This window comes from Ambystoma mexicanum, chromosome 13 (genome assembly GCF_040938575.1).
Source record: "Ambystoma mexicanum isolate Mex_15411 chromosome 13, UKY_AmexF1_1, whole genome shotgun sequence".
Classification (NCBI taxonomy): domain Eukaryota; kingdom Metazoa; phylum Chordata; class Amphibia; order Caudata; family Ambystomatidae; genus Ambystoma; species Ambystoma mexicanum.
The window spans coordinates 43,025,406-43,052,014 of record NC_090938.1 but is presented as its reverse complement, the minus strand read 5'-3'; the positions used below and the strand labels follow the sequence as shown (position 1 = coordinate 43,052,014).

General features: G+C 51.2%; 1 protein-coding gene across 3 annotated transcripts in view; it reads right to left on the bottom strand.

Annotated features, from left to right (window-relative positions):
- The window catches only part of TMCC2 (transmembrane and coiled-coil domain family 2), a 744,435-nt gene that overhangs the window by 340,551 nt on the left and 377,275 nt on the right, over positions 1-26,609 (bottom strand). Inside the window, exon 1 of one of the 3 annotated variants that reach the window (XM_069633141.1) lies at positions 16,683-16,950. The exons of the other annotated variants lie outside the window; for them this stretch is intronic. Within the exon in view, the coding sequence (XP_069489242.1) occupies positions 16,683-16,835 (153 nt within the window). The 5' untranslated portion in view covers positions 16,836-16,950. Of the gene's footprint in view, positions 1-16,682; positions 16,951-26,609 lie in introns of those variants that run through there. 3 annotated transcript variants of the gene reach the window in all.

The following is a 26,609-nucleotide window of genomic DNA, read 5'->3' as shown; positions in this document are numbered from 1 at the left end:
ACAACACTACAACAGGTGTTTCAGCATTTTTTAGGTTCTGCAGGAGTTATACTGCACTGTTTCGACCTTATTTTTGAGTCTGCATTTGTTTAGATCCTCGGTTACGCTTTCATATGTGTACCGTTATAAAACGCTGAGATAAGCACAAAGACGCTGTGGAGGTTTACTGTAGCCACGGCTTCATAACAGAAACCAAACTTTTCCACAAGAATGTGTAGCAGGCCCCCGATGGCTGTGCGCGTTTCAGCGGGGGACAGTGATTCCTCACACCCTGTGCTCTATGTTGCCGAGGACCGCTCATACCCGATTTCTCAAATTGCCAGTTTCACTGAAATAGTCTGCCATTGAAGGAGGGTGATTGGCCCTAAACTGGCAGGTTTGATGGAATGGAGTGACTTCCCCAGTTCACCCTGGGATATGATATGAGCTGGACTCCCTTTATGCTTGATGGTGGCTGCTTCAGCCACTTGGTTGAGTGGCTTCCGTGGTTCATCCTGGGATATGATATGAGCTGAACACCCTTTATGCTTGATGGTGGCCGCTTCAGCCACTTGGGTATGTGTCTTCCGCAGTTCATCCTGGGATATGGTATGAGCTGGACACCGTTTATGCTTGATGGTGGCCGCTTCAGCCACTTGGGTACGTGTCTTCCGCAGTTCATCCTGGGATATGATATGAGCTGGACACCCTTTATGCTTGATGGTGGCCGCTTCAGCCACTTGGGTACGTGTCTTCCGCAGTTCATCTTGGGATATGGTATGAGCTGGACTCCCTTTATGCTTGATGGTGGCCGCTTCAGCCACTTGGTTGAGTGGCTTCCGTGGTTCATCCTGGGATATGGTATGAGCTGGACTCCCTTTATGCTTGATGGTGGCCTCTTCAGCCACTTGGGTACGTGTCTTCCGCAGTTCATCCTGGGATATGGTATGAGCCGAACTCCCTTTATGCTTGGTGGTGGCCCCTTCAGCCACTTGGGTACGTGTCTTCCGCAGTTCATCCTGGGATATGGTATGAGCTGGACTCCCTTTATGCTTGATCGTGGCCGCTTCAGCCACTTGGGTGCGTGTCTTCCGCAGTTCATCCTGGGATATGGTATGAGCTGGACTCCCTTTATGCTTGATGGTGGCCGCTTCAGCCACTTGGGTACGTGTCTTCCGCAGTTCATCCTGGGATATGGTATGAGCTGGACTCCCTTTATGCTTGATGGTGGCCGCTTCAGCCACTTGGGTACGTGTCTTCCGCAGTTCATCCTGGGATATGGTATGAGCTGGACTCCCTTTATGCTTGATGGTGGCTGCTTCAGCCACTTGGGTACGTGTCTTCCGCAGTTCATCCTGGGATATGGTATGAGCTGGACTCCCTTTATGCTTGATGGTGGCTGCTTCAGCCACTTGGTTCAGTGGCTTCCGTGGTTCATCCAGGGATATGATATGAGCTGGACACCCTTTATGCTTGATGGTGGCCGCTTCAGCCACTTGGGTACGTGTCTTCCGCAGTTCATCCTGGGATATGGTATGAGCTGGACTCCCTTTATACTTGATGGTGGCTGCTTCAGCCACTTGGGTACGTGTCTTCCGCAGTTCATCCTGGGATATGGTATGAGCTGGACTCCCTTTATGCTGGATGGTGGCTGCTTCAGCCACTTGGTTCAGTGGCTTCCGTGGTTCATCCTGGGATATGATATGAGCTGGACACCCTTTATGCTTGATGGTGGCCGCTTCAGCCACTTGGGTACGTGTCTTCCGCAGTTCATCCTGGGATATGGTATTAGCTGGACTCCCTTTATGCTTGATGGTGGCTGCTTCAGCCACTTGGGTACGTGTCTTCCGCAGTTCATCCTGGGATATGGTATGAGCTGGACTGCCTTTATGCTTGATGGTGGCTGCTTCAGCCACTTGGTTGAGTGGCTTCCGTGGTTCATCCTGGGATATGATATGAGCTGGACACCCTTTATGCTTGATGGTGGCCGCTTCAGCCACTTGGGTACGTGTCTTCCGCAGTTCATCCTGGGAAATGGTATGAGCTGGACTCCCTTTATGCTTGATGGTGGCTGCTTCAGCCACTTGGTTGAGTGGCTTCCGTGGTTCATCCTGGGATATGATATGAGATGGACACCCTTTATGCTTGAGGGTGGCCGCTTCAGCCACTTGGGTACGTGTCTTCCGTGGTTCATCCTGGGATATGGTATGAGCTGGACTCCCTTTATGCTTGATGGTGGCCTCTTCAGCCACTTGGGTACGTGTCTTCCGCAGTTCACCCTGGGATATGGTATGAGCTTGACTCCCTTTATGCTTGATGTTGGCTGCTTCAGCCACTTGGGTACGTGTCTTCCGCAGTTCATCCTGGGATATGGTATGGGCTGGACTCCCTTTATGCTTGATGGTGGCCTCTTCAGCCACTTGGGTACGTGTCTTCCGCAGTTCATCCTGGGATATGATATGAGCTGGACACCCTTTATGCTTGATGGTGGCTGCTTCAGCCACTTGGGTACGTGTCTTCCGCGGTTCATCCTGGGATATGGTATGAGCTGGACTCCCTTTATGCTTGATGGTGGCTGCTTCAGCCACTTGGTTGAGTGGCTTCCGTGGTTCATCCTGGGATATGATATGAGCTGGACACCCTTTATGCTTGATAGTGGCTGCTTCAGCCACTTGGGTACGTGTCTTCCGCAGTTCATCCTGGGATATGGTATGAGCTGGACTCCCTTTATGCTTGATGGTGGCCGCTTCAGCCACTTGGGTACGTGTCTTCTGCAGTTCATCCTGGGATATGGTATGAGCTGGATTCCCTTTATGCTTGATGGTGGCCGCTTCAGCCACTTGGGTACGTGTCTTCCGCAGTTCATCCTGGGATATGGTATGAGCTGGACTCCCTTTATGATTGATGGTGGCCGCTTCAGCCACTTGGGTACGTGTCTTCCGCAGTTCATCCTGGGATATGGTATGAGCTGGACTCCCTTTATGCTTGATGGTGGCTGCTTCAGCCACTTGGGTACGTGTCTTCCGCAGTTCATCCTGGGGTATGGTATGAGCTGGACTCCCTTTATGCTTGATGGTGGCTGCTTCAGCCACTTGGTTGAGTGGCTTCCGTGGTTCATCCTGGGATATGATATGAGCTGGACACCCTTTATACTTGATGGTGGGCGCTTCAGCCACTTGGGTACGTGTCTTCCGCAGTTCATCCTGGGATATGGTATTAGCTGGACTCCCTTTATGCTTGATGGTGGCCGCTTCAGCCACTTGGGTACGTGTCTTCCGCAGTTCATCCTGGGATATGGTATGAGCTGGACTCCCTTTATGCTTGATGGTGGCTGCTTCAGCCACTTGGTTGAGTGGCTGCCGTGGTTCATCCTGGGATATGATATGAGCTGGACACCCTTTATGCTTGATGGTGGCCGCTTCAGCCACTTGGGTACGTGTCTTCCGCAGTTCATCCTGGGATATGGTATGAGCTGGACTCCCTTTATGCTTGATGGTGGCCGCTTCAGCCACTTGGGTACGTGTCTTCCGCAGTTCATCCTGGGATATGGTATGAGCTGGACTCCCTTTATGCTTGATGGTGGCTGCTTCAGCCACTTGGGTACGTGTCTTCCGCAGTTCATCCTGGGATATGGTATGAGCTGGACTCCCTTTATGCTTGATGGTGGCTGCTTCAGCCACTTGGTTCAGTGGCTTCCGTGGTTCATCCAGGGATATGATATGAGCTGGACACCCTTTATGCTTGATGGTGGCCGCTTCAGCCACTTGGGTACGTGTCTTCCGCAGTTCATCCTGGGATATGGTATGAGCTGGACTCCCTTTATACTTGATGGTGGCTGCTTCAGCCACTTGGGTACGTGTCTTCCGCAGTTCATCCTGGGATATGGTATGAGCTGGACTCCCTTTATGCTGGATGGTGGCTGCTTCAGCCACTTGGTTCAGTGGCTTCCGTGGTTCATCCTGGGATATGATATGAGCTGGACACCCTTTATGCTTGATGGTGGCCGCTTCAGCCACTTGGGTACGTGTCTTCCGCAGTTCATCCTGGGATATGGTATTAGCTGGACTCCCTTTATGCTTGATGGTGGCCGCTTCAGCCACTTGGGTACGTGTCTTCCGCAGTTCATCCTGGGATATGGTATGAGCTGGACTGCCTTTATGCTTGATGGTGGCTGCTTCAGCCACTTGGTTGAGTGGCTTCCGTGGTTCATCCTGGGATATGATATGAGCTGGACACCCTTTATGCTTGATGGTGGCCGCTTCAGCCACTTGGGTACGTGTCTTCCGCAGTTCATCCTGGGAAATGGTATGAGCTGGACTCCCTTTATGCTTGATGGTGGCTGCTTCAGCCACTTGGTTGAGTGGCTTCCGTGGTTCATCCTGGGATATGATATGAGCTGGACACCCTTTATGCTTGAGGGTGGCCGCTTCAGCCACTTGGGTACGTGTCTTCCGTGGTTCATCCTGGGATATGGTATGAGCTGGACTCCCTTTATGCTTGATGGTGGCCTCTTCAGCCACTTGGGTACGTGTCTTCCGCAGTTCACCCTGGGATATGGTATGAGCTTGACTCCCTTTATGCTTGATGTTGGCTGCTTCAGCCACTTGGGTACATGTCTTCCGCAGTTCATCCTGGGATATGGTATGGGCTGGACTCCCTTTATGCTTGATGGTGGCCTCTTCAGCCACTTGGGTACGTGTCTTCCGCAGTTCATCCTGGGATATGATATGAGCTGGACACCCTTTATGCTTGATGGTGGCTGCTTCAGCCACTTGGGTACTTGTCTTCCGCGGTTCATCCTGGGATATGGTATGAGCTGGACTCCCTTTATGCTTGATGGTGGCTGCTTCAGCCACTTGGTTGAGTGGCTTCCGTGGTTCATCCTGGGATATGATATGAGCTGGACACCCTTTAGGCTTGATAGTGGCTGCTTCAGCCACTTGGGTACGTGTCTTCCGCAGTTCATCCTGGGATATGGTATGAGCTGGACTCCCTTTATGCTTGATGGTGGCCGCTTCAGCCACTTGGGTACGTGTCTTCTGCAGTTCATCCTGGGATATGGTATGAGCTGGATTCCCTTTATGCTTGATGGTGGCCGCTTCAGCCACTTGGGTACGTGTCTTCCGCAGTTCATCCTGGGATATGGTATGAGCTGGACTCCCTTTATGCTTGATGGTGGCCGCTTCAGCCACTTGGGTACGTGTCTTCCGCAGTTCATCCTGGGATATGGTATGAGCTGGACTCCCTTTATGCTTGATGGTGGCTGCTTCAGCCACTTGGGTACGTGTCTTCCGCAGTTCATCCTGGGATATGGTATGAGCTGGACTCCCTTTATGCTTGATGGTGGCTGCTTCAGCCACTTGGTTGAGTGGCTTCCGTGGTTCATCCTGGGATATGATATGAGCTGGACACCCTTTATGCTTGATGGTGGGCGCTTCAGCCACTTGGGTACGTGTCTTCCGCAGTTCATCCTGGGATATGGTATTAGCTGGACTCCCTTTATGCTTGATGGTGGCCGCTTCAGCCACTTGGGTACGTGTCTTCCGCAGTTCATCCTGGGATATGGTATGAGCTGGACTCCCTTTATGCTTGATGGTGGCTGCTTCAGCCACTTGGTTGAGTGGCTGCAGTGGTTCATCCTGGGATATGATATGAGCTGGACACCCTTTATGCTTGATGGTGGCCGCTTCAGCCACTTGGGTACGTGTCTTCTGCAGTTCATCCTGGGATATGGTATGAGCTGGACTCCCTTTATGCTTGATGGTGGCTGCTTCAGCCACTTGGTTGAGTGGCTTCCGTGGTTCATCCTGGGATAGGATATGAGCTGGACTCCCTTTATGCTTGATGGTGGCCGCTTCAGCCACTTGGTTGAGTGGCTTCCGTGGTTCATCCTGGGATATGGTATGAGCTGGACTCCCTTTATGCTTGATGGTGGCTGCTTCAGCCACTTGGGTACGTGTCTTCCGCAGTTCATCCTGGGATATGGTATGAGCTGGACTCCCTTTATGCTTGATGGTGGCTGCTTCAGCCACTTGGTTGAGTGGCTTCCGTGGTTCATCCTGGGATATGATATGAGCTGGACACCCTTTATGCTTGATGGTGGGCGCTTCAGCCACTTGGGTACGTGTCTTCCGCAGTTCATCCTGGGATATGGTATTAGCTGGACTCCCTTTATGCTTGATGGTGGCCGCTTCAGCCACTTGGGTACGTGTCTTCCGCAGTTCATCCTGGGATATGGTATGAGCTGGACTCCCTTTATGCTTGATGGTGGCTGCTTCAGCCACTTGGTTGAGTGGCTGCCGTGGTTCATCCTGGGATATGATATGAGCTGGACACCCTTTATGCTTGATGGTGGCCGCTTCAGCCACTTGGGTACGTGTCTTCTGCAGTTCATCCTGGGATATGGTATGAGCTGGACTCCCTTTATGCTTGATGGTGGCTGCTTCAGCCACTTGGTTGAGTGGCTTCCGTGGTTCATCCTGGGATAGGATATGAGCTGGACTCCCTTTATGCTTGATGGTGGCCGCTTCAGCCACTTGGTTGAGTGGCTTCCGTGGTTCATCCTGGGATATGGTATGAGCTGGACTCCCTTTATGCTTGATGCTGGCCTCTTCAGCCACTTGGGTACGTGTCTTCCGCAGTTCATCCTGGGATATGGTATGAGCTGGACTCCCTTTATGCTTGATGGTGGCTGCTTCAGCCACTTGGGTACGTGTCTTCCGCAGTTCATCCTGGGATATGGTATGAGCTGGACTCCCTTTATGCTTGATGGTGGCCTCTTCAGCCACTTGAGTACGTGTCTTCCGCAGTTCATCCTGGGATATGATATGAGCTGGACACCCTTTATGCTTGGTGGTGGCTGCTTCAGCCACTTGGGTACTTGTCTTCCGCAGTTCATCCTGGGATATGGTATGAGCTGGACTCCCTTTATGCTTGATGGTGGCTGCTTCAGCCACTTGGGTACGTGTCTTCCGCAGTTCATCCTGGGATAGGATATGAGCTGGACTCCCTTTATGCTTGATGGTGGCCGCTTCAGCCACTTGGTTGAGTGGCTTCCGTGGTTCATCCTGGGATATGGTATGAGCTGGACTCCCTTAATGCTTGATGGTGGCCGCTTCAGCCACTTGCGTACGTGTCTTCCGCGGTTCATCCTGGGATATGGTATGAGCTGGACGCCCTTTATGCTTGATGGTGGCCGCTTCAGCCACTTGGGTACGTGTCTTCCGCGGTTCATCCTGGGATATGGTATGAGCTGGATACCCTTTATACTTGATGGTGGTCTCTTCAGCCACTTGGGTACGTGTCCTCCGTGGTTCATCCTGGGATATGGTATGAGATGGACTCCCTTTATGCTTGATGGTGGCCTCTTCAGCCACTTGGGTACGTGTCTTCCGTGGTTCAACCTGGGATATGGTATGAGCTGGACTCCCTTTATGCTTGATGGTGGCCTCTTCAGCCACTTGGGTACGTGTCTTCTGCAGTTCATCCTGGGATATGGTATGAGCTGGACTCCCTTTATGCTTGATGGTGGCTGCTTCAGCCACTTGGTTGAGTGGCTTCCGTGGTTCATCCTGGGATAGGATATGAGCTGGACTCCCTTTATGCTTGATGGTGGCCGCTTCAGCCACTTGGTTGAGTGGCTTCCGTGGTTCATCCTGGGATATGGTATGAGCTGGACTCCCTTTATGCTTGATGCTGGCCTCTTCAGCCACTTGGGTACGTGTCTTCCGCAGTTCACCCTGGGATATGGTATGAGCTGGACTCCCTTTATGCTTGATGGTGGCTGCTTCAGCCACTTGGGTACGTGTCTTCCGCAGTTCATCCTGGGATATGGTATGAGCTGGACTCCCTTTATGCTTGATGGTGGCCTCTTCAGCCACTTGAGTACGTGTCTTCCGCAGTTCATCCTGGGATATGATATGAGCTGGACACCCTTTATGCTTGGTGGTGGCTGCTTCAGCCACTTGGGTACTTGTCTTCCGCAGTTCATCCTGGGATATGGTATGAGCTGGACTCCCTTTATGCTTGATGGTGGCTGCTTCAGCCACTTGGGTACGTGTCTTCCGCAGTTCATCCTGGGATAGGATATGAGCTGGACTCCCTTTATGCTTGATGGTGGCCGCTTCAGCCACTTGGTTGAGTGGCTTCCGTGGTTCATCCTGGGATATGGTATGAGCTGGACTCCCTTAATGCTTGATGGTGGCCGCTTCAGCCACTTGGGTACGTGTCTTCCGCGGTTCATCCCGGGATATGGTATGAGCTGGACTCCCTTTATGCTTGATGGTGGCCGCTTCAGCCACTTGGGTACGTGTCTTCTGCGGTTCATCCTGGGATATGGTATGAGCTGGACACCCTTTATGCTTGATGGTGGCCTCTTCAGCCACTTGGTCGAGTGTCTTCCGCGGTTCATCCTGGGATATGGTATGAGCTGGACTCCCTTTATGCTTGATGGTGGCCGCTTCAGCCACTTGGGTACGTGTCTTCCGCGGTTCATCCTGGGATATGGTATGAGCTGGACGCCCTTTATGCTTGATGGTGGCCGCTTCAGCCACTTGGGTACGTGTCTTCCGTGGTTCATCCTGGGATATGGTATGAGCTGGACTCCATTTATGCTTGATGATGGCCACTTCAGCCACTTGGGTACGTGTCTTCCGCGGTTCATCCTGGGATATGGTATGAGCTGGATACCCTTTATACTTTATGGTGGTCTCTTCAGCCACTTGGGTACGTGTCCTCCGTGGTTCATCCTGGGATATGGTATGAGATGGACTCCCTTTATGCTTGATGGTGGCCTCTTCAGCCACTTGGGTACGTGTCTTCCGTGGTTCAACCTGGGATATGGTATGAGCTGGACTCCCTTTATGCTTGATGGTGGCCTCTTCAGCCACTTGGGTACGTGTCTTCTGCAGTTCATCCTGGGATATGGTATGAGCTGGACACCCTTTATGCTTGATGGTGGCCTCTTCAGCCACTTGGTCGAGTGGCTTCCGCAGTTCATCCTGGGATATGATATGAGCTGGACTCCCTTAATGCTTGATGGTGGCCGCTTCAGCCACTTGGGTACGTGTCTTCCGCGGTTCATCCTGGGATATGGTATGAGCTGGACTCCCTTTATGCTTGATGGTGGCCGCTTCAGCCAGTTGGGTACGTGTCTTCCGCGGTTCATCCTGGGATATGGTATGAGCTGGACTCCCTTTATGCTTGATGGTGGCCGCTTCAGCCACTTGGGTACGTGTCTTCCGCGGTTCATCCTGGGATATGGTATGAGCTGGACTCCCTTTATGCTTGATGGTGGCTGCTTCAGCCACTTGGGTACGTGTCTTCCGTGGTTCATCCTGGGATATGGTATGAGCTGGACTCCCTTTATGCTTGATGGTGGCCGCTTCAGCCACTTGGGTACGTGTCTTCCGCGGTTCATCCTGGGATATGGTATGAGCTGGACACCCTTTATGCTTGACGGTGGCCTCTTCAGCCACTTGGGTACGTGTCTTCCGTGGTTCATCCTGGGATATGGTATGAGCTGGACGCCCTTTATGCTTGATGGTGACCTCTTCAGCCACTTGGGTACGTGTCTTCTGCAGTTCATCCTGGGATATGGTATGAGCTGGACACCCTTTATGCTTGATGGTGGCCTCTTCAGCCACTTGGTCGAGTGGCTTCCGCAGTTCATCCTGGGATATGGTATGAGCTGGACTCCCTTTATGCTTGATGGTGGCTGCTTCAGCCACTTAGTTGAGTGGCTTCCGCAGTTCATCCTGGGATATGGTATGAGCTGGACACCCTTTATGCTTGATGATGGCCTCTTCATCCACTTGGGTACGTGTCTTCCGTGGTTCATCCTGGGATATGGTATGAGCTGGACTCCCTTTATGCTTGATGGTGGCCTCTTCAGCCACTTGGGTACGTGTCTTCTGCAGTTCATCCTGGGATATGGTATGAGCTGGACACCCTTTATGCTTGATGGTGGCCTCTTCAGCCACTTGGTCGAGTGGCTTCCGCAGTTCATCCTGGGATATGGTATGAGCTGGACTCCCTTTATGCTTGATGGTGGCTTCTTCAGCCACTTGGGTACGTATCTTCTGCAGTTCATCCTGGGATATGGTATGAGCTGGACTCCCTTTATGCTTGATGGTGGCTTCTTCAGCCACTTGGGTACGTATCTTCTGCAGTTCATCCTGGGATATGGTATGAGCTGGACTCCCTTTATGCTTGATGGTGGCCTCTTCAGCCACTTGGTCGAGTGGCTTCCGCAGTTCATCCTGGGATATGGTATGAGCTGGACTCCCTTTATGCTTGATGGTGGCCTCTTCAGCCACTTGGTTGAGTGGCTTCCGCAGTTCATCCTGGAATACGATATGAGCTGGACTCACTTTATGCTTGATGGGGCGCATGAGAACACCCTTAACAGACCCCCATCACAGTCGAACACACATTCAGTTCTTTTGAAGATATCTTCCCAGTCCATTGAATGCACTTATTCCATCCAACTGGGGTCCGAACTCATCTTGAAATCCCTCGGTTCATGCCACCGCAGGGCAGGGCAGAGTTATCTTGTGTAAATTGTGTGCACTCCCCTGCCTGCTAAACAGTCCTTGAAGTTAAGTGTGCACTTGGTGTAGCCCAGTTTCCTCTATGTACACCTGGTCTGGCAGATTTGTGTAACCTTATCTTATATTGTCCCAAGCAGGCTTTCAACGTGTCAACTGACAGACTTGTTAAGCCAGAACCTGTGTCAGAAAGAAGTCCAGCTGTGTGGTTATGTCCACTTTGCAATAAGACTTCTTCTTCTTTGTGTCTTCAGTTCGACCCTCCAGGATATCGCAGCAGGGAATGTAAAATGCTGCCTTGCCCACTGCCTCTTTCTTGCAATATTCCAATCTCACACCCGCCAGTCAAATAATGTGTCGCAAAAATGCTGCAATAAATACAATTTTGTGCCGCAAAAAGTGCATTTATGCCAAAACCGTTTACATTTCCTGCTTCGTGGTGTTGCACTGGAGTCAGTGTCTGAAGAGAGAATTCTACAGTTTTGACCTGCTGTGTCTGGCAGCCTCTTCTTTTGCATCTGGAATGAACTGTGCCTTGGGCTGAACATGAGATTTCATTAGCCACGTGACTGGAGTCACCCCACACCGAAGCACCAGGGTTTTCACTTGCTTGCGCTGTGCCTGCGTGACACGGCGGGAACCATAACAGTCTCCATTGTCTTCTCGCCTACTTGTTTGCTGTGTCGAGGTTTCTCCAGCTTTTTGGGCAATTCGCCAGAGCCGTATTCAACTTTATTATTTTTTTTTTGTGTTTAGTGCCAACATTTTTTCCGGTACTTTCAAAACCTTGGCAGTGTGTCATGACCGTGTCACTGACTACCTTATCTACAATGGCGCCAACATGCCACGTTGTCAGACAATCGATTGGCTGCCTGCTTTCAGGTGTTAAACGTCAGTCTTCGGTTCTTCCCATTTGTGTTTCCCTCAAAGTGTTTTTCCATTACACTGAATGCTTCAGCTAACCAATCAAAATTCTTCGCCGTATTTGGCGATGCGCCATCCAGGAGGCTCTCAAAGATTCAGGCCCTTCTTGCCAGGATGATGCCAGCGCATGGCTTTCTTTCGGGCTGGATTGAAGGCCACGCCATCCATGTCCTCTTCATAGTGTGTAAACAGTTTAAACCATTGCCCATGCATTACCGCAGGTGGAAGTGGCAGCCGCTGCAGCCTGGCTCACTGCCTGTTGACCTTTATCTTGGGCGACTTCTGAGTTTGCCCCCGTCTAGAGCAGGCTTGTCCAACCTTTTTGAATGTGGGGCCAAAGCATTAACTTTTTGTCACCCAGTGGGCCGGCGAGCCAAAAGTCAACAATCTCACCCAAAGCAGTATATTAAAAAGCGATACTGTGTGACCTTTGACACAATAATATGGTATGATAGATTATTTATAACGTGCTCAATACCCAGAGGTGTCTAAGCGCGGACCCGGGGGTCGAACCTGTGGTGCTCCATGTCGTCTTGCTTCCAAGGCGAGCACGTTGCCCCTGAGCTATCCTCCCGAGACAATCACAGGCAGTGATAGCCATGCAGTCCCAAAGATAGCTTTTGGTGTCAGGGGCAGTGATCAAAGGTCAGTTGCTTGTGATTTCTTTCAGTGTGTATGTGTTAATATGTTTCCGAAATAGTGGGGGCGTCCGAGCGGAGCGTGGGAGCTATAAGGCTCTAGGGAGGGTTTGGGTGGGGTCCCCCCCCAGAATTTATTTTCAAATATGGGGTTGAAATATGGGGTTGAAATGGTGCATTCAGCACATGGCCATGCATTTCCATCCTCATCCTGCTTGATCTCTTTTCTGCCTTTCTCTCTAGGCTGGACTATTGCAACAGCCTCTTTCTAAATCTGCCTGCTTCCACTCTCCGCCCTCTGCAACTTATCCAGAACAGGACTGCAAGACTTGTCCTTGGCCTCAAGCCCAGGGATCAGATCTCTCCTGGACTGATATCTCTGCACTGGCTTCCAGTGGCTGCGAGGATTAAGTTCAAAACCTTCTGCATCGTCCACAAGGCCTTCTGGGGCCTTGGGCCTCAATACCTTCAACTCCCTCTTCCCAAATATCTTCCTTCTCAAGCTGCTTTTTCTCCGCCTCTCCTCTGCTGACCTTCTGGCTGTAACCGGTACTGCACTGGCTACCTGGACACCATCTGATTGCGGGCCTAGGTTCCTCCCCTGCAAAGCGGCACACACCTGCACTGCCCACCTGGCAACCCCCGCACTTGGGGACTGTTTCTGTATCCCTACAGTCCCCCATCCAGCTCTTGACACCTGATGTCTGCACTTACCCATGCACTTGCCACATGCTGGCACTTACTTATTGTTATTATTTATTCCCTTGTACTGCACTGTCCCTGCCCCCCTCCCACGCACTTGCGCGATCTGAATGACACCTGGCCTAGTAGGATTGTTGTCCGTCATCCCTTGTTCCCCTCCCTTGCCTCGTCGTGCCTTGAAACATATGTGTATAGGCGCGTTATAAATGCCATATCATATCATAAATGCCGTATCATATCATAAATGCCATATCATAACAGCAATCTGAAATGCACGTTCAAATTTGAAAAAATGCCCCTTTCCATGCTCTGATTTCAAAAAATGTGCACAGGGGGCAGAACAGGTCCCAGAATGAAGACATTTATGTGAAGATAAAGCCCCCTGGGCCTGTGCTATTGTGCTTCACCTTGTGGCTGAGTGTTTCTGCAGAGGAAGCCTGCAGATGCCGACTGTCATTCCAGTAATGTTTTTCCCCAGCCATGTGCCCATGCTCAGTATGACAGAGCCTATCTTCCTGCTGCCCACCCCTGCCTACCGAGCAGCTATTGATGGCTTGCCTGATTCTCCATCTTTCGCCCAATGCTTTATTCTGAAATATTAAATAAAGTAACCAGGTCGTGGCTGAGGACTGGAACGCCACGACCCAGTTTATTTATTCATGCAATGATTGTCGGATACCTGTTTCCGACGAACATTGCATAAATAAATAAATTAACCAGGCTGTGGCGTTTCAGTCCTCGGCCACGACCCGTTAAATTAACCGTGTCATTGCTGAGGACTATAACTTCCTCTGATGACCCCATCAGAGGAAGTTACAGTTCGCAAGCAAGCACTTTTTTTTCTTTTTTTTTCCTTTAGTCTTCAGCCTCTCGGGCCACATAAAATGGCTTGGAGGGCCGCATTGTGCCCCACGGGCCGTAGGTTGGACAACCTTGGTCTAGAGCCTCCTGGATGGCGCATCGCCAAATACGGCGAATAATTTTGATTGGTTAGCTGAAGCATTCAGTATAAGCTATGTTTGGGACTGCATGGCTAACACTGCCTGTGATTGTCTCGGGAGGATAGCTCAGGGGCAACATGCTCGCCTTGGAAGCAAGAAGACATGGAGCACCACAGGTTCGATCCCCGGGTCCGCGCTTAGACACCTCTGGGTATTAAGCATGTTATAAATAACCTATCATACCATATTATTGTGTCAAAGGTCACACAATATCGCTTTTTAATATACTGCTTTGGGTGAGGTTGTTGACTTTTGGCTCACCGGCCCACTGGGTGACAAAAAGTTAATGCTTTGGCCCCACATTCAAAAAGGTTGGACAAGCCTGGTCTAGAGTGTGTGTTCATTTGCTCATGCCAGTCCATCCAGACTCATCGCCGACATTGCTGTGTTTAGAGCCACATTTCAAATAAAGTTTATGCTGCACAAATTGGTTGGATTTCTATGTCCTTTAATCATCTTTGGTAGCACAGTGTTAAAAAATGCCTTGATCTCTGTAGAGATGGCGCTTTCCAGCACATAAGTGGAAAACTTGGAATAAGTGCTTGCTCCTTGATATCTCTGCGCTTTAATTGCCTCTCCCACATTCTTCCCTCTGCCTGAGAGTGTGCAAGCAGAAGAAAGCCTTGCACCGACAGCTGTCTTCTATACTTTCACACACTGTCCAGATAGTTTGACTAATCGGTGCCCTCAATTAGGATGGGTGCATTTTAATTTTGCCCACCTCGGTCAGATTACTAAAATGCATACATGAGGTCAAATGGAGGCGACAGGGAGCTGACTGACCATGAGAGGTCAAATGCAGGTGACGGGATGCAGATGACAGGGAGCTCGCGGACCATGAGAGGTCAAATGCAGGTGACGCGGAGCTCACTGACCATGAGAGGTAAAATGCAGGTGACATGGAGCTCGCGGACCATGAGAGGTCAAATCGCGGTGATGGGGAGATCACTGAGCATGAGAGGTCAAATGCAGGTGACGGGGAGCTCACGGAGCATGAGAGGTCAAATGCAAGTGACGGGGAGCTCACGGACCATGAGAGGTCAAATGCAGGTGGCGGGGAGCTCACGGAGCATGAGAGGTCAAATGCAAGTGACGGGGAGCTCACGGACCATGAGAGGTCAAATGCAGGTGGCGGGGAGCTCACGGACCATGAGAGGTCAAATGCAGGTGACAGGGAGCTCACTGACCATGAGAGGTCAAATGCAGGTGACAGGGAGCTCACTGACCATGAGAGGTCAAATGCAGGTGACTGGGAGCTCACAGACCATGAGAGGTCAAATGCAGGTGACGGGAGGTCACGGACCATGAGAGGTCAAATGCAGGTGACGGGAGCTCACGGACCATGAGAGGTCAAATGCAGGTGACAGGGAGGTCACTGACTATGAGAGGTCAAATGCAGGTGACGGGAGCTCACGGACCGTGAGAGGTCAAATGCAGGTGGCAGGGTGCTCACTGCAAATGAAAGGTCAAATGCAGGTGACAGGGAGCTCACTGACCATGCGAGGTCAAATGCAAGTGACGGGGAGCTCACGGAGCATGAGAGGTCAAATGCAAGTGACTGGGAGCTCACGGACCATGAGAGGTCAGATGCAGGTGGCGGGGAGCTCACGGACCATGAGAGGTCAAATGCAGGTGACAGGGAGCTCACGGACCATGAGAGGTCAAATGCAGTTGACAGGGAGCTCACGGACCATGAGAGGTCAAATGCAGGTGGCGGGGAGCTCACGGACCATGAGAGGTCAAATGCAGGTGACAGGGAGCTCACGGACCATGAGAGGTCAAATGCAGTTGACAGGGAGCTCACTGGCCATGAGAGGTCAAATGCAGGTGACAGGGAGCTCACGGACCATGAGAGGTCAAATGCAGGTGACAGGGAGCTCACTGACCATGAGAGGTCAAATGCAGGTGACAGGGAGCTCACTGACCATGAGAGGTCAAATGCAGGTGGCGGGGAGCTCACGGACCATGAGAGGTCAAATGCAGGTGACAGGGAGCTCACTGACCATGAGAGGTCAAATGCAGGTGACGCGGAGCTCACTGACCATGAGAGGTAAAATGTAGGTGACGGGGAGCTCACTGATCAGGGCGGCTGTAGAATTTGCTAAGTGGTATGTGGTGACTCGTCAATTAAATCACCCCAACAATTTGGGCATTTTTACCGAAATGTAACTTGAATAATGAAGTTGAAGTTAGTATTGGCTACACACGCCTACACACCCACAGAGTAAAATCGCCAGCTGGCCAAGGAACGCATTTCAAGTTTGCTGCAGTTTTGGGTTTAGCAGCGCCTGGAATCCGGGCGCTTCTATGCAATTTTGCAGATAACATGTAAAGTCAGCCACTAATGCACACATCTGTGGATTCCAACCCACACACAGTGCCACGATACAGAAAAGATAATGTTCGAGGCACAGAGGTAGTAGGTGAACAATGTTTGCTAAGAGGACAGGCACTGAGCCGAGCATGCGTTGTGAAAGGAGATTCTTTCAAGAGAAGGAATTCTAACGCTCCAGTGACACCGTTTGCCAAAGCAGACCCCCGCCCCCTTCATCTGCTTCCCTGCACTCAAGAGACTGTAACTCAGTTCCTAGGCCTTTTCCTGCGGACCCACAGAGCTGAGGCCGCCAACAGCACATCACTGCTCTCTTGCATCACTGCTCTCTTGCACTTTTCCAGCTTCCTCCAACTAACCCCCGCCCCTCCCCCTTCCCCTCTTTCAGAGCTGCAAGAGCGCCAGGGGACCACTCCAGTGGTGATAGTGCGAGGTACAAATATCCTTTAACATTAACAAGGTGCAGGCCCCATCCCCCGCAAGCCCAGGCCCGATTTTGACCACCCTGTTCCCCCAGCCCTTGCTCTCTTTAGACCTCGGCAGTGAGGGCCATACTTACAAAAGCGCCGAGCAGAGAGTTCAGGAGCACAATGCGCTTCCCTGTGCAGGATTCCGAGGGCTGGATTTCCGGCATGATGACAGCAAGGGGGCTGCTGCAGAGCGCCTGAGCCACGAGTCCCTCACAGGGGCGCTCCTCTTCTCCGTCGGTCATGGTTTCATCCCAGTTAAGGAATGCAAGGATGATTAAATAGCAATACAAGGCAGAGCGAAGCGCGAGGGAGGCTCGCGGACAGAGCAAGGCTGGGCAGCCAACAGCAAGAGCAGCTGGCTCAGGCTGGCTCCACCGAATCTGCGGGAGCCCACAGGCGACAGTGTCTGTGTGTGTGTGGAGGGGGAGGAGAGGTGGGAGGGGGTGGGTGTCGAGAGGGGGAAGGGTATACAGGCATATCAGATGAACCCTATCTAATATCTCCCTCCTCCCTCAAAATGAAACATAAGAATATCGGCTGCTTTGAGACCCCGGTCTCTTTACCTGAAGATTCGGATACCAACATCCCATTAACAAGCTAGCCCTGTTTATGTGCTCCGGGTGTGAGTGGCAGCCATCCAGCTCTCGCGGATAGGCTGAGTAGTGTGGGCTCCCCTTGCTCTTATTACCAGATCCCTACCCAAGTAATAACATCACAGACCAATTCTGTTTGTGGAAAAATTATGGCCGTAGGCATTTTATTTTCTTACAGAAAATACATAACAACAAACCAAATACACAGTCATATGCTTTTGGGCACCTTGTGTCCAGTTTCGGAGTTGCCCAAGGCTCCTCCCGAGTCCTTGTTACCCCTTGGGCCTTGGTTCCTAGGCGCATGCCACCACACCTGAGTGGGTGCTATTCCCGCCCGCTCATGTCCCCCCCAAAAGCACCCTACCTACAACCCCGTTCCTGGAGTGCCCTAAAAATGTTGTCAGTGAAAACCCCCATCCCCTTGTTTGACAGGTGAACCCTGTCCTGGTGAAACATTTCTGGATTGCCCCGGTGTAAGCCGTGTCTTATGAAGTGGAGCCCTGTGTTCCTGCAGTACTTTTCTACTGATTTATTTAACTTCTTTCTGGCTATCTCGATTGCGTGCCTCCTCTGTGCCCCATACCAGACCCTTCGTGGTATTACCTCAGACATGAAGATTTTGGTTTTCCACCAACTGTGGGCTATGCTATGTAGGGACTTGTAAATGTTCCTCTGTAACTCTCCCCTATTTGTGCTCACCAAGTCGTTCCTCCCGAGATGTATAACCAGGTACTCGGGGGGAGGGGGGGTCCCTGAAACCTATCAGGTCAGACAGCCTGTCGTGGATGTCCTCTCAGTGCATCCCCGGGAGGCCCCACCATACTGTAATTGTGTTTTTGAAATGCAGTCCTTGCTTCTCTTCCTCCAGCCACCTGACTTCCCGGGTCACAAAGGAGTGCCCCACTATCCATGCCTATTTGTAGGGGACCGTCTCTGTGGAAATGGGGGAGATAAGCGTTCATATCAGTTCCTCCCTTATGTATCTTTTAAAACATTGAGACTTCCACCCCCAATCCTTTTCACTCCTTTTGCTCCCAGGCCCCCTGCCCAAGCAGAGGTTGCAGCCCCTATCCTGAATGAGTGTGTTCCAAATTCCTGCCGGATCCAAACCTGCTTTTGCCACCGCCTCTTTCAATACCGTCTGAAACTGGTACCTGCTGAGCGCGCTGCTGTCCCTAAGTATTAATAGCTGCCCGTCGACCTCTGGTCGGACCTCTAGGAATTCTTGGGTGATGCATCTGGGACAGTGGTCCTTCTCTCTGATGCAATTGCGGTCTATTGCTCTCCCCCTCCCCGTTTGGTCTATTTTAGATTTCCTTAACATTTTAGACATACCCTTGCTTCCCATACTAATATCCCTCCTTGCCAGGCCATTCCCTGCCACCGTATTACTGGCCACCAGCTCCCCTACCCTCAAGGCCCCATAATATGCCAGAGCGAATGCTGCCCTTAACAGCGCAGTTTCGTATGTGCTGCTGCATGTATTTCGCAATACTTATAACAGAATTATTAGCTTCACAGAGTTCAGTGGCCTTCTGCCGTCTGGTTTCTTCCCCTCTAATTTAGCCCATCCTCTCATAGCATATTTTATTCTAGTGTTGTCGGTTGGATCCGGTATACCCGCCACTTTTGTGGTATATGCCACCGCTGCTAGGTGTGCTGCCGCCCAGCTTTTCTTTCTCCCTTTGGCAAATTCCCCTTCCAGAAATTCACATATTTTTTCGGTTGAAATGTCCCCCACATCTTGCACTCCTGCTTCCACCAACACATCTTTTACATGTCTTTCGTACTGCTTACCCGTTTTGTACGTTAGGGCGTTCCTGGTCAGTTTGCCAATGACCCGTTCCGTTCTCTGTGCTTCTCCCAGTTCTTTAGAGTCGACCTTGTAGCCAACCGTTCTTTCCTTTCCAGTGTTTTCAATGGGACCCATGCCTTCTGCGGTGTGGGCGTTCTTTCCCTGTCGGCGTCCTGTCTCAGCTCCCTGAACCTTTCCCACTGAAAACGAGATATTGCATCAGCCACCACGTTAGCTTCTCCAGCGATGTGCCTTGCCCTTATGCATGTATTCATTTTTAGGCTTTCCAGCGTTATTGCTCTCATCAATTCCAACACTATTGGGCATGACGCACTTCCTTTGTTTAACACGTGCACCACTGCCATGTTATCCGACTATACTGCCAACTCCTTGTTTCTTAGCTCTCCCCCCCTGCACACAATGCTACCCAGATTGGGAAGAGTTCCAGCAACGTTATGTTCTTTGTCCATTCTGCCACCTGCCATGCTTTTGGCCATTTCTCTGCACACCACTCTCTCCCCAATATTGCGCCAAAACCAAAACCACCTGCTGCATCAGTAAACAACACCCTTTTCCCTTCCTCGTTTATGGGTAAGCGCCATATCACTGACCCATTGAAATACCTCAGGAATTCTGCCCACACTTCCAGGTCTCTCTTGTTCTTCCCCCTATACTGACTCTGTGGTGCCCCATTGTGGCCCCTCTTGTTCCCAGCTCAATGCTTCTTTGGAACACTTTCCCTTGTGGTATGACCCTCCCGCAAAGTTTAGCTTTCCTGCCAGCGCTTGTAATTCTCTCACTGTCACTTTGTTCCTTCCCTGTAGATCTTTTATTGTCTTCAGTAGATCTGTTACTTTGTCCTCTGGGATCCGGCACACCCTCAGACTTGAGTCAATTTCTATCCCTAGGAATTGGATAATCTGTGTTGGACCCATTGTCTTCTCCCCTGCCAGCGGAAAACCCCATTCACTTGTTATCTCCACAAATTTATCCAGGGTTGCCTTGCATAGTTTTGAACCTTCAGGCCCCACAAATAAAAAGTCGTCCAAGTAATGTACTATCCTGGCCTCCCTCATCTCTCTGTAACTGCCCATTGCAGAAATGAACTTACCCTCTCAAAGTATGCACACGAAATGACGCAATCCATAGGGAGACATTTGTCGATGAAGTATTCCCCCTCCCACTGCACACACAACCACCTCTGCGATCTGCTGTTGACTGGCAACAGCCGGAATGCAGATTTAATGTCTGCCTTCGCCATCCATGCCCCTTTTTCTGCTTTCCTGACTAGTTCTACCGCCTCCTCGAAGTCTGAGTATGATACTGTTGCATCACTCTGTACAATGTCGTCATTCATCGAGGCCCCTGGGGGGTAGGATAGGTGGTGGATTAGCCTGTATTCCCCTTCCTCCTTTTTTGGCACTAACCCCAGTGGGGAGCATATAAATTCTTTAAATGGCAAGACTGCAAAAGGTCCCCCAACCCTACACAGTTCTACCTCTTTTCGGATTTTCTTGGTCACTATTTCCCTGTTCTCGGTAGCAGATTTTAGGTTTTTGGGGATGTCCTGCGCACCTTGCCCAGTAAATGGGATGTTAAAACCTTCTCTAAAACCTTGCCTTATCACTTGTGCTGCTTCCTGGTCTGGGTATCTCTGGAGCCACCCTTCCAGCCTCTCAATTTTTACTGGTGTGGCTCCCTTCTCGTCCCCGCTCCTAGTTCCGCTTCTCATTGCTCCTGCCGCTTGGAGCTGTGGCCCTTGTGCTCTTGGAGCTGCTGTGGTCACCCTTACATCTCTCACACTTGTGGCTGAACTTGCACTTCCATCCCATGCTACAGGGTACCCCGTTCTCAAAATTCCGACATTGCCCTGGTTCTGCCCGTGTTGTCCCCGTGCTCCCACTGCCTCCACCCTGCGTGGGTGGGGGCAGGCTGCTCAGCCACCCTCTCTGTGACCCGTAGTTCCTGCTCCGAAAGCTTTGATCCCTATTTCTGTCATAGTTATTTTCATATCTTCTGTTATTGTATCTATAATCAGACCTGTACTCACTCTGCCAATACTGCCTCCTCTGTTGCCCTCCTGCGCCTCGCTCCTGGTTTCCCATTTTTCTTTCAGTACATTAAATATGTAGAGATTAAAATTCTCCTCATCCCATCCCATCCCATATCTGGAAAGCAGTCCACCTCCTTTCTGAACTCGTGATCACACTCCTGCCATGCATCCCCCCCAAATGCTGTGTGCACTTTTAGCACCCTCTGCTGATACGCAACTAATGCTACCCCGTCTTCTGGAAATTTCTGCAATATAATTTTGGACATTATATTAAAGGCTGACATCCAGTTCTCAAAATTCCTTACTACTGGCCCCCTTTTTAGTAGGATTTTCTCATCCTCCTTTATGTCCTCCAGTGCCACATTCATCTCTCTTTTTTGACAATCTAGCAAAGTGTAAATATCAATTAATTCCTTCCTCCATATTTTCTCCTTTACTTTGTCATTTATACACCAAGCCATTGCCTTTCATACACCAAGCCATTGCCTTTCATACACCAAGCCATTGCCTTTCATACACCAAGCCATTGCCTTTCATACACCAAGCCATTGCCTTTCATACACCAAGCCATTGCCTTTCATACACCAAGCCATTGCCTTCATCGACCTGCCCTGTGCATCTTTACCCATGGTTGGTCTGCCATACTTCGTCATGATTGGTCCCCCAACCTCTGTTGCTGCCACTGGTGGTACCACCCCCTGCGGTGGGTTCCCTGCCACTGGTGCCGTTGGTGCCCCTACCGGAGCCACTGGTTGGGGATCGGTCCCTTGTGGTACCCCTCCTGTGTTTGGCACTACTGGCGCCCCCTGTGGTACTGATGGGACCGGGGTTTCTCTGGGTTCTAGCCCTGCCCCCCCTGCCCCTCTTTGCTTCTCCCTGCTCACCACCCCTCTCCACTTTACCCAAGCCCTCAAATGATCCCTTTCTTCGTCCTCACTGCTTTCTCCCTCTGTTGAAGAATTCCCCTGCTGTTCCGCCCTGGTTCCCTTATTACTTCTGCTCTTTCTGCCATTGATTCTGGGCGATTTACCCGAACCGTGACACAATTTTAAAAACATTTTTACAATTTTATTCCCCACATTGTTATTCACAGTACCTTTGTTTTTCTCTTTTCTTTTCTTCTTATTGGCTGGTGCCACTGGCTGCTCCTCCGATCTCCTTGGCTCATCTCTCCTCCTCTTTTGTCCTTGCGGCACCTCGTCTTCTTCACTGCTGCTAGGCTCTATGAACAGCAAAGGTGACATTGCCTTTGCCCTTTCCTCCTTCTGCATTACCTCCAGCACCCATTGTGCCCCATACTCTTTCTCCGCCTTCCTTGCCCATTCGCTGAATTCCTGGGCCCTTCTTGCTCTTCCTTCCGCCATTCCCCTTGTCTGAATTCCTTCTTTCCGCAGGACTTCCTCCTCCTTTCACCCTTGTCCTATGGTTCTGAGCGCGTCCTATTTATTGCTTTTTCGTTTTTTCCGCTTTCTTGTAATGTCTAAAATTGTAACTCTTTACGAGTTACCTAGAAATATTTATTTCGAAAATACGGTTTCAAAAGCTGCTGCGCCGGCGGATTGGCTTGAACCCCTAACCTTTGGGGCCCTCGTCTGCGCGCTTGTCTATTGTGCCACAGAGACTGGCGGTCTGCCCCTTTAAATTCCTCCTATCCTTTTGCTGCGCTCTTCAATGCTCCGTTTGCGTGTGGCCCTTTAATTCTTTTAGGCCTTGCGAGTTGCCGCCCCTTCAGAAAGTTCTAGGCCACACCCCTTTGTCTGGCGTGCCTAGGTAGCGAGGGTTTCACTTGTTATGTGGGCGGGTTCCTCTTCTCCAGTCCGCGTCCCTTGCCGCGTATCGTCAGCCTTCTCGAGAGGTACTTCTGATACTTCCCTTGCCTCCTCCTTCGATGGCCCCCGGCGGTCTTCTCCTATGGGCCCCGGCGGTCTTCTCCTCTGCCGGCTGGCTGCTTCCCCGCGGTACCTGGTGCTCCTGCAGTCCTCCTCCCACGGCACCTGCCGCTCTGCCTGTCTTCTCCCCGCTTCCACGGTGACTTGCTGTTTCTGCGGTCTTCTCCCTCCGTCACCGAACACAGGCAGCTGGGTCAATCTTCCACGCCACTGGAGCTTCTGTCACGGCTTCGTCCGACGGCCCGCTCTCACACGGTAGGTGAAGACAAAACCTGCGCTTTTTCCCAAGAGAAAGTGAAAACAGTGAGCCCACAAGAGCAAACGTTTTTCCTTCTCCTTATCCAGGCCCTAGGAGCTTACCCGAGAGTGGTGAGCTTCTTACCTGGTACCTCCTCTCCTTTTTCTGGGTTACTTATACCCCCCAGACCTTTTGTTCCTTCCCTGGGGGCCGGGCTTTCCCCGGCCCCCTGCTGTTACACTTCACACCTTTCCCAGGTGCTGTTTCCTGCCCTTTCCTGGGCTTTTGTTTCTTTGGCGCCATTCAGACGCCCCTCCCCACAGCTTTCGCGCCGTTTCCCCCCCACCCCGCGCCTAAACTCCCATGCCCTCCATCGGCCCGCATTTCATGCGGCCTGGGGCGATTTCCCACCCCAATGCCCTGGACATCCAGATGTGCCATTTCTGCACGCATCGCTTTCCAGTGAGACCAAGTTAGACCAGGTGATCTGAAACGCCCCCAAATGTTATGATATGAAGATTTGATATGGAGCCAATCACAGTCGTAGGTAGTGGTCTTAACGGCGTGGGTACCTTGCCCGGGTAAGCAGACCGCACCTTGTGGAGAAAGAAAAGAGGCTAGCATGTGGGGGCGCGGAGGAGCAGGAATTGGGAAGATACGACGAGACTATGGTAAAGAGAATATCATTGCACAAGTAGGGATTGCATGGAAAATATATGAAAGTGGTGTTGGCTGGATCAATGGGAACCACCGCCGGCGCTGTGCACCCTCGCAATGGGTGGGCATGCAGAATGTCACCACACTTCCAAGGCAACTAACGTACTGAAGCCTCTATTCTGCAGCGACAAGAAGGAGTGTCCTGGGAAGGTGCAGCAGGCACGCTTCTATTCTGCAGCGACAAAAAGGAGTGTCCTGTGAAGGTGCAGCATGCACGCTTCTATTCTGCAGCGACGAGGAGCATCCTGTGGAGGTGCAGCATGCACGCTTCTATTCTGCAGCGACAAGGAGTATCCTGTGAAGGTGCAGCATGCACGCTTCTATTCTGCAGCAAAGAGAAGGAGTGTCCTGTGAAGGTGCAGCATGCACTCTTCTATTCTGCAGCGACGAGGAGTGTCCTGTGAAGGTGCAGCATGCACGCTTCTATTCTGCAGCGACAAAAAGGAGTGTCCTGTGAAGGTGCAGCATGCAAGCTTCTATTCTGCAGCGACGAGGAGTGTCCTGTGACGGTGCAGCATGCACGCTTCTATTCTGCAGCAAACAGAAGGAGCGTCCTGTGAAGGTGCAGCATGCACGCTTCTATTCTGCAGCGACAAAAAGGAGTGTCCTGTGAAGGTGCAGCATGCAAGCTTCTATTCTGCAGCGACGAGGAGTGTCCTGTGACGGTGCAGCATGCACGCTTCTATTCTGCAGCAAACAGAAGGAGCGTCCTGTGAAGGTGCAGCATGCACGCTTCTATTATGCAGCCACAAGGAGTGTCCTTTGAAGGTGCAGCATGCACTCTTCTATTCTGCAGCGACGGGAAGGAGTGTCCTGTGAAGGTGTAGAATGCACGCTTCTATTCTGCAGTGACGAGAAAAAATGTCCTGTGAAGGTGCAGAATACACTCTTCTATTGTGCAGCGACGAGGAGTGTCCTGTGAAGGTGCAGCATGCACTCTTCTATTGTGCAGCGAGGAGAAGGAGTGTACTGTGAAGGTGCAGTATCCATGCATCTATTGTGCAGCGAGGAGAAGCAGTGTCCTGTGAAGGTGCAGTATGCACGCGTCTATTGTGCAGCGATGAGAAGGAGTGTCCTGTGAAGGTGCATTATGCACGCGTCTATTGTGCAGCAACGAGGAGTGTCATGTGAAGGTGCAGTATGCATGCGTCTATTGTGCAGCAACGAGAAGGAGTGTCATGTGAAGGTACAGTGTGCACGCTTCTATTCTGCAGCGACGAGAAGGAGTGTCCTGTGAAAGTGCAATATGCACGCGTCTGCTGTGCAGCGAGGAGAAGGAGTGTCCTGTGAAGATACAGCGTGCACTCTTCTATTCTGCAGTGATAAGAAAGATGTGCCTCCCCCTTCCCCTCTCCCTTTGTCTCTTGTTTTGGTTTGTCCTCGCCATGTAATTATTACATGCTCATTAGAGCATCCTTCTGGTTTATCAATATATTTATGTTACATTGTGGCGATAACTTGTTTCTGGTAATCTTACCTTCTCATGTCAAACCTATCAAAAAGATTGAACTAATCATTTGCTTCACTGTTATTAATATTAAATGAATAAACCATATTTTATTTTTAAAAAGGGATGTGTCCCGTGACTATGCAGTATGCACCCTTCCATGGTGTCGCCCTGATTTGGAGCTGCATGCTGTGAATGTGCAGTATGCGCCCTTCTGTGGTGTCGCCCTGAGATGGAGCTGCATGCTGTGAATGTGCAGCATGCGCCCTTCTATGGTGTCGCCCTGAGATGGAGCTGCATGCTGTGTATGTGCAGCATGCGCCCTTCTATGGTGTCGCCCTGAGATGGAGCTGCATGCTGTGAATGTATGCTGTGAATGTGCAGCATGCGCCCTTCTATGGTGTCGCCCTGAGATGGAGCTGCATGCTGTGAATGTGCAGTATGCACCCTTCTATGGCGTCGCCCTGAGATGGAGCTGCATGCTGTGAATGTGCAGCATTCACCCTTCTATGGCATCGCCCTGAGATGGAGCTGCATGCTGTGAATGTGCAGCATTCCCCCTTCTATGGTGTCGCCCTGAGATGGAGCTGCATGCTGTGAATGTGCAGTATGCGTCCTTCTATGGTGTCGCCCTGAGATGGAGCTGCATGCTGTGAATGTGCAGCATGCACCCTTCTATGGTGTCGCCCTGAGATGGAGCTGCATGCTGTGAATGTGCAGTATGCTCCCTTCTATGGTGTCGCCCTGAGATGGAGCTGCATGCTGTGAATGTGCAGTATGCGCCCTTCTATGGTGTCACCCTGAGATGGAGCTGCATGCTGTGAATGTGCAGCATGCGCCCTTCTATGGTGTCGCCCTGAGATGGAGCTGCATGCTGTGTATGTGCAGCATGCGCCCTTCTATGGTGTCGCCCTGAGATGGAGCTGCATGCTGTTGTATGCTGTGAATGTGCAGCATGCGCCCTTCTATGGTGTCGCCCTGAGATGGAGCTGCATGCTGTGAATGTGCAGTATGCGCCCTTCTATGACGTCGCCCTGAGATGGAGCTGCATGCTGTGAATGTGCAGCATGCGCCCTTCTATGGCGTCGCCCTGAGATGGAGCTGCATGCTGTGAATGTGCAGCATGCACCCTTATATGGTGTCGCCCTGAGATGGAGCTGCATGCTGTGAATGTGCAGCATGCGTCCTTATATGGTGTCGCCCTGAGATGGAGCTGCATGCTGTGAATGTGCAGTATGCGCCCTTCTATGGTGTCGCCCTGAGATGGAGCTGCATGCTGTGAAT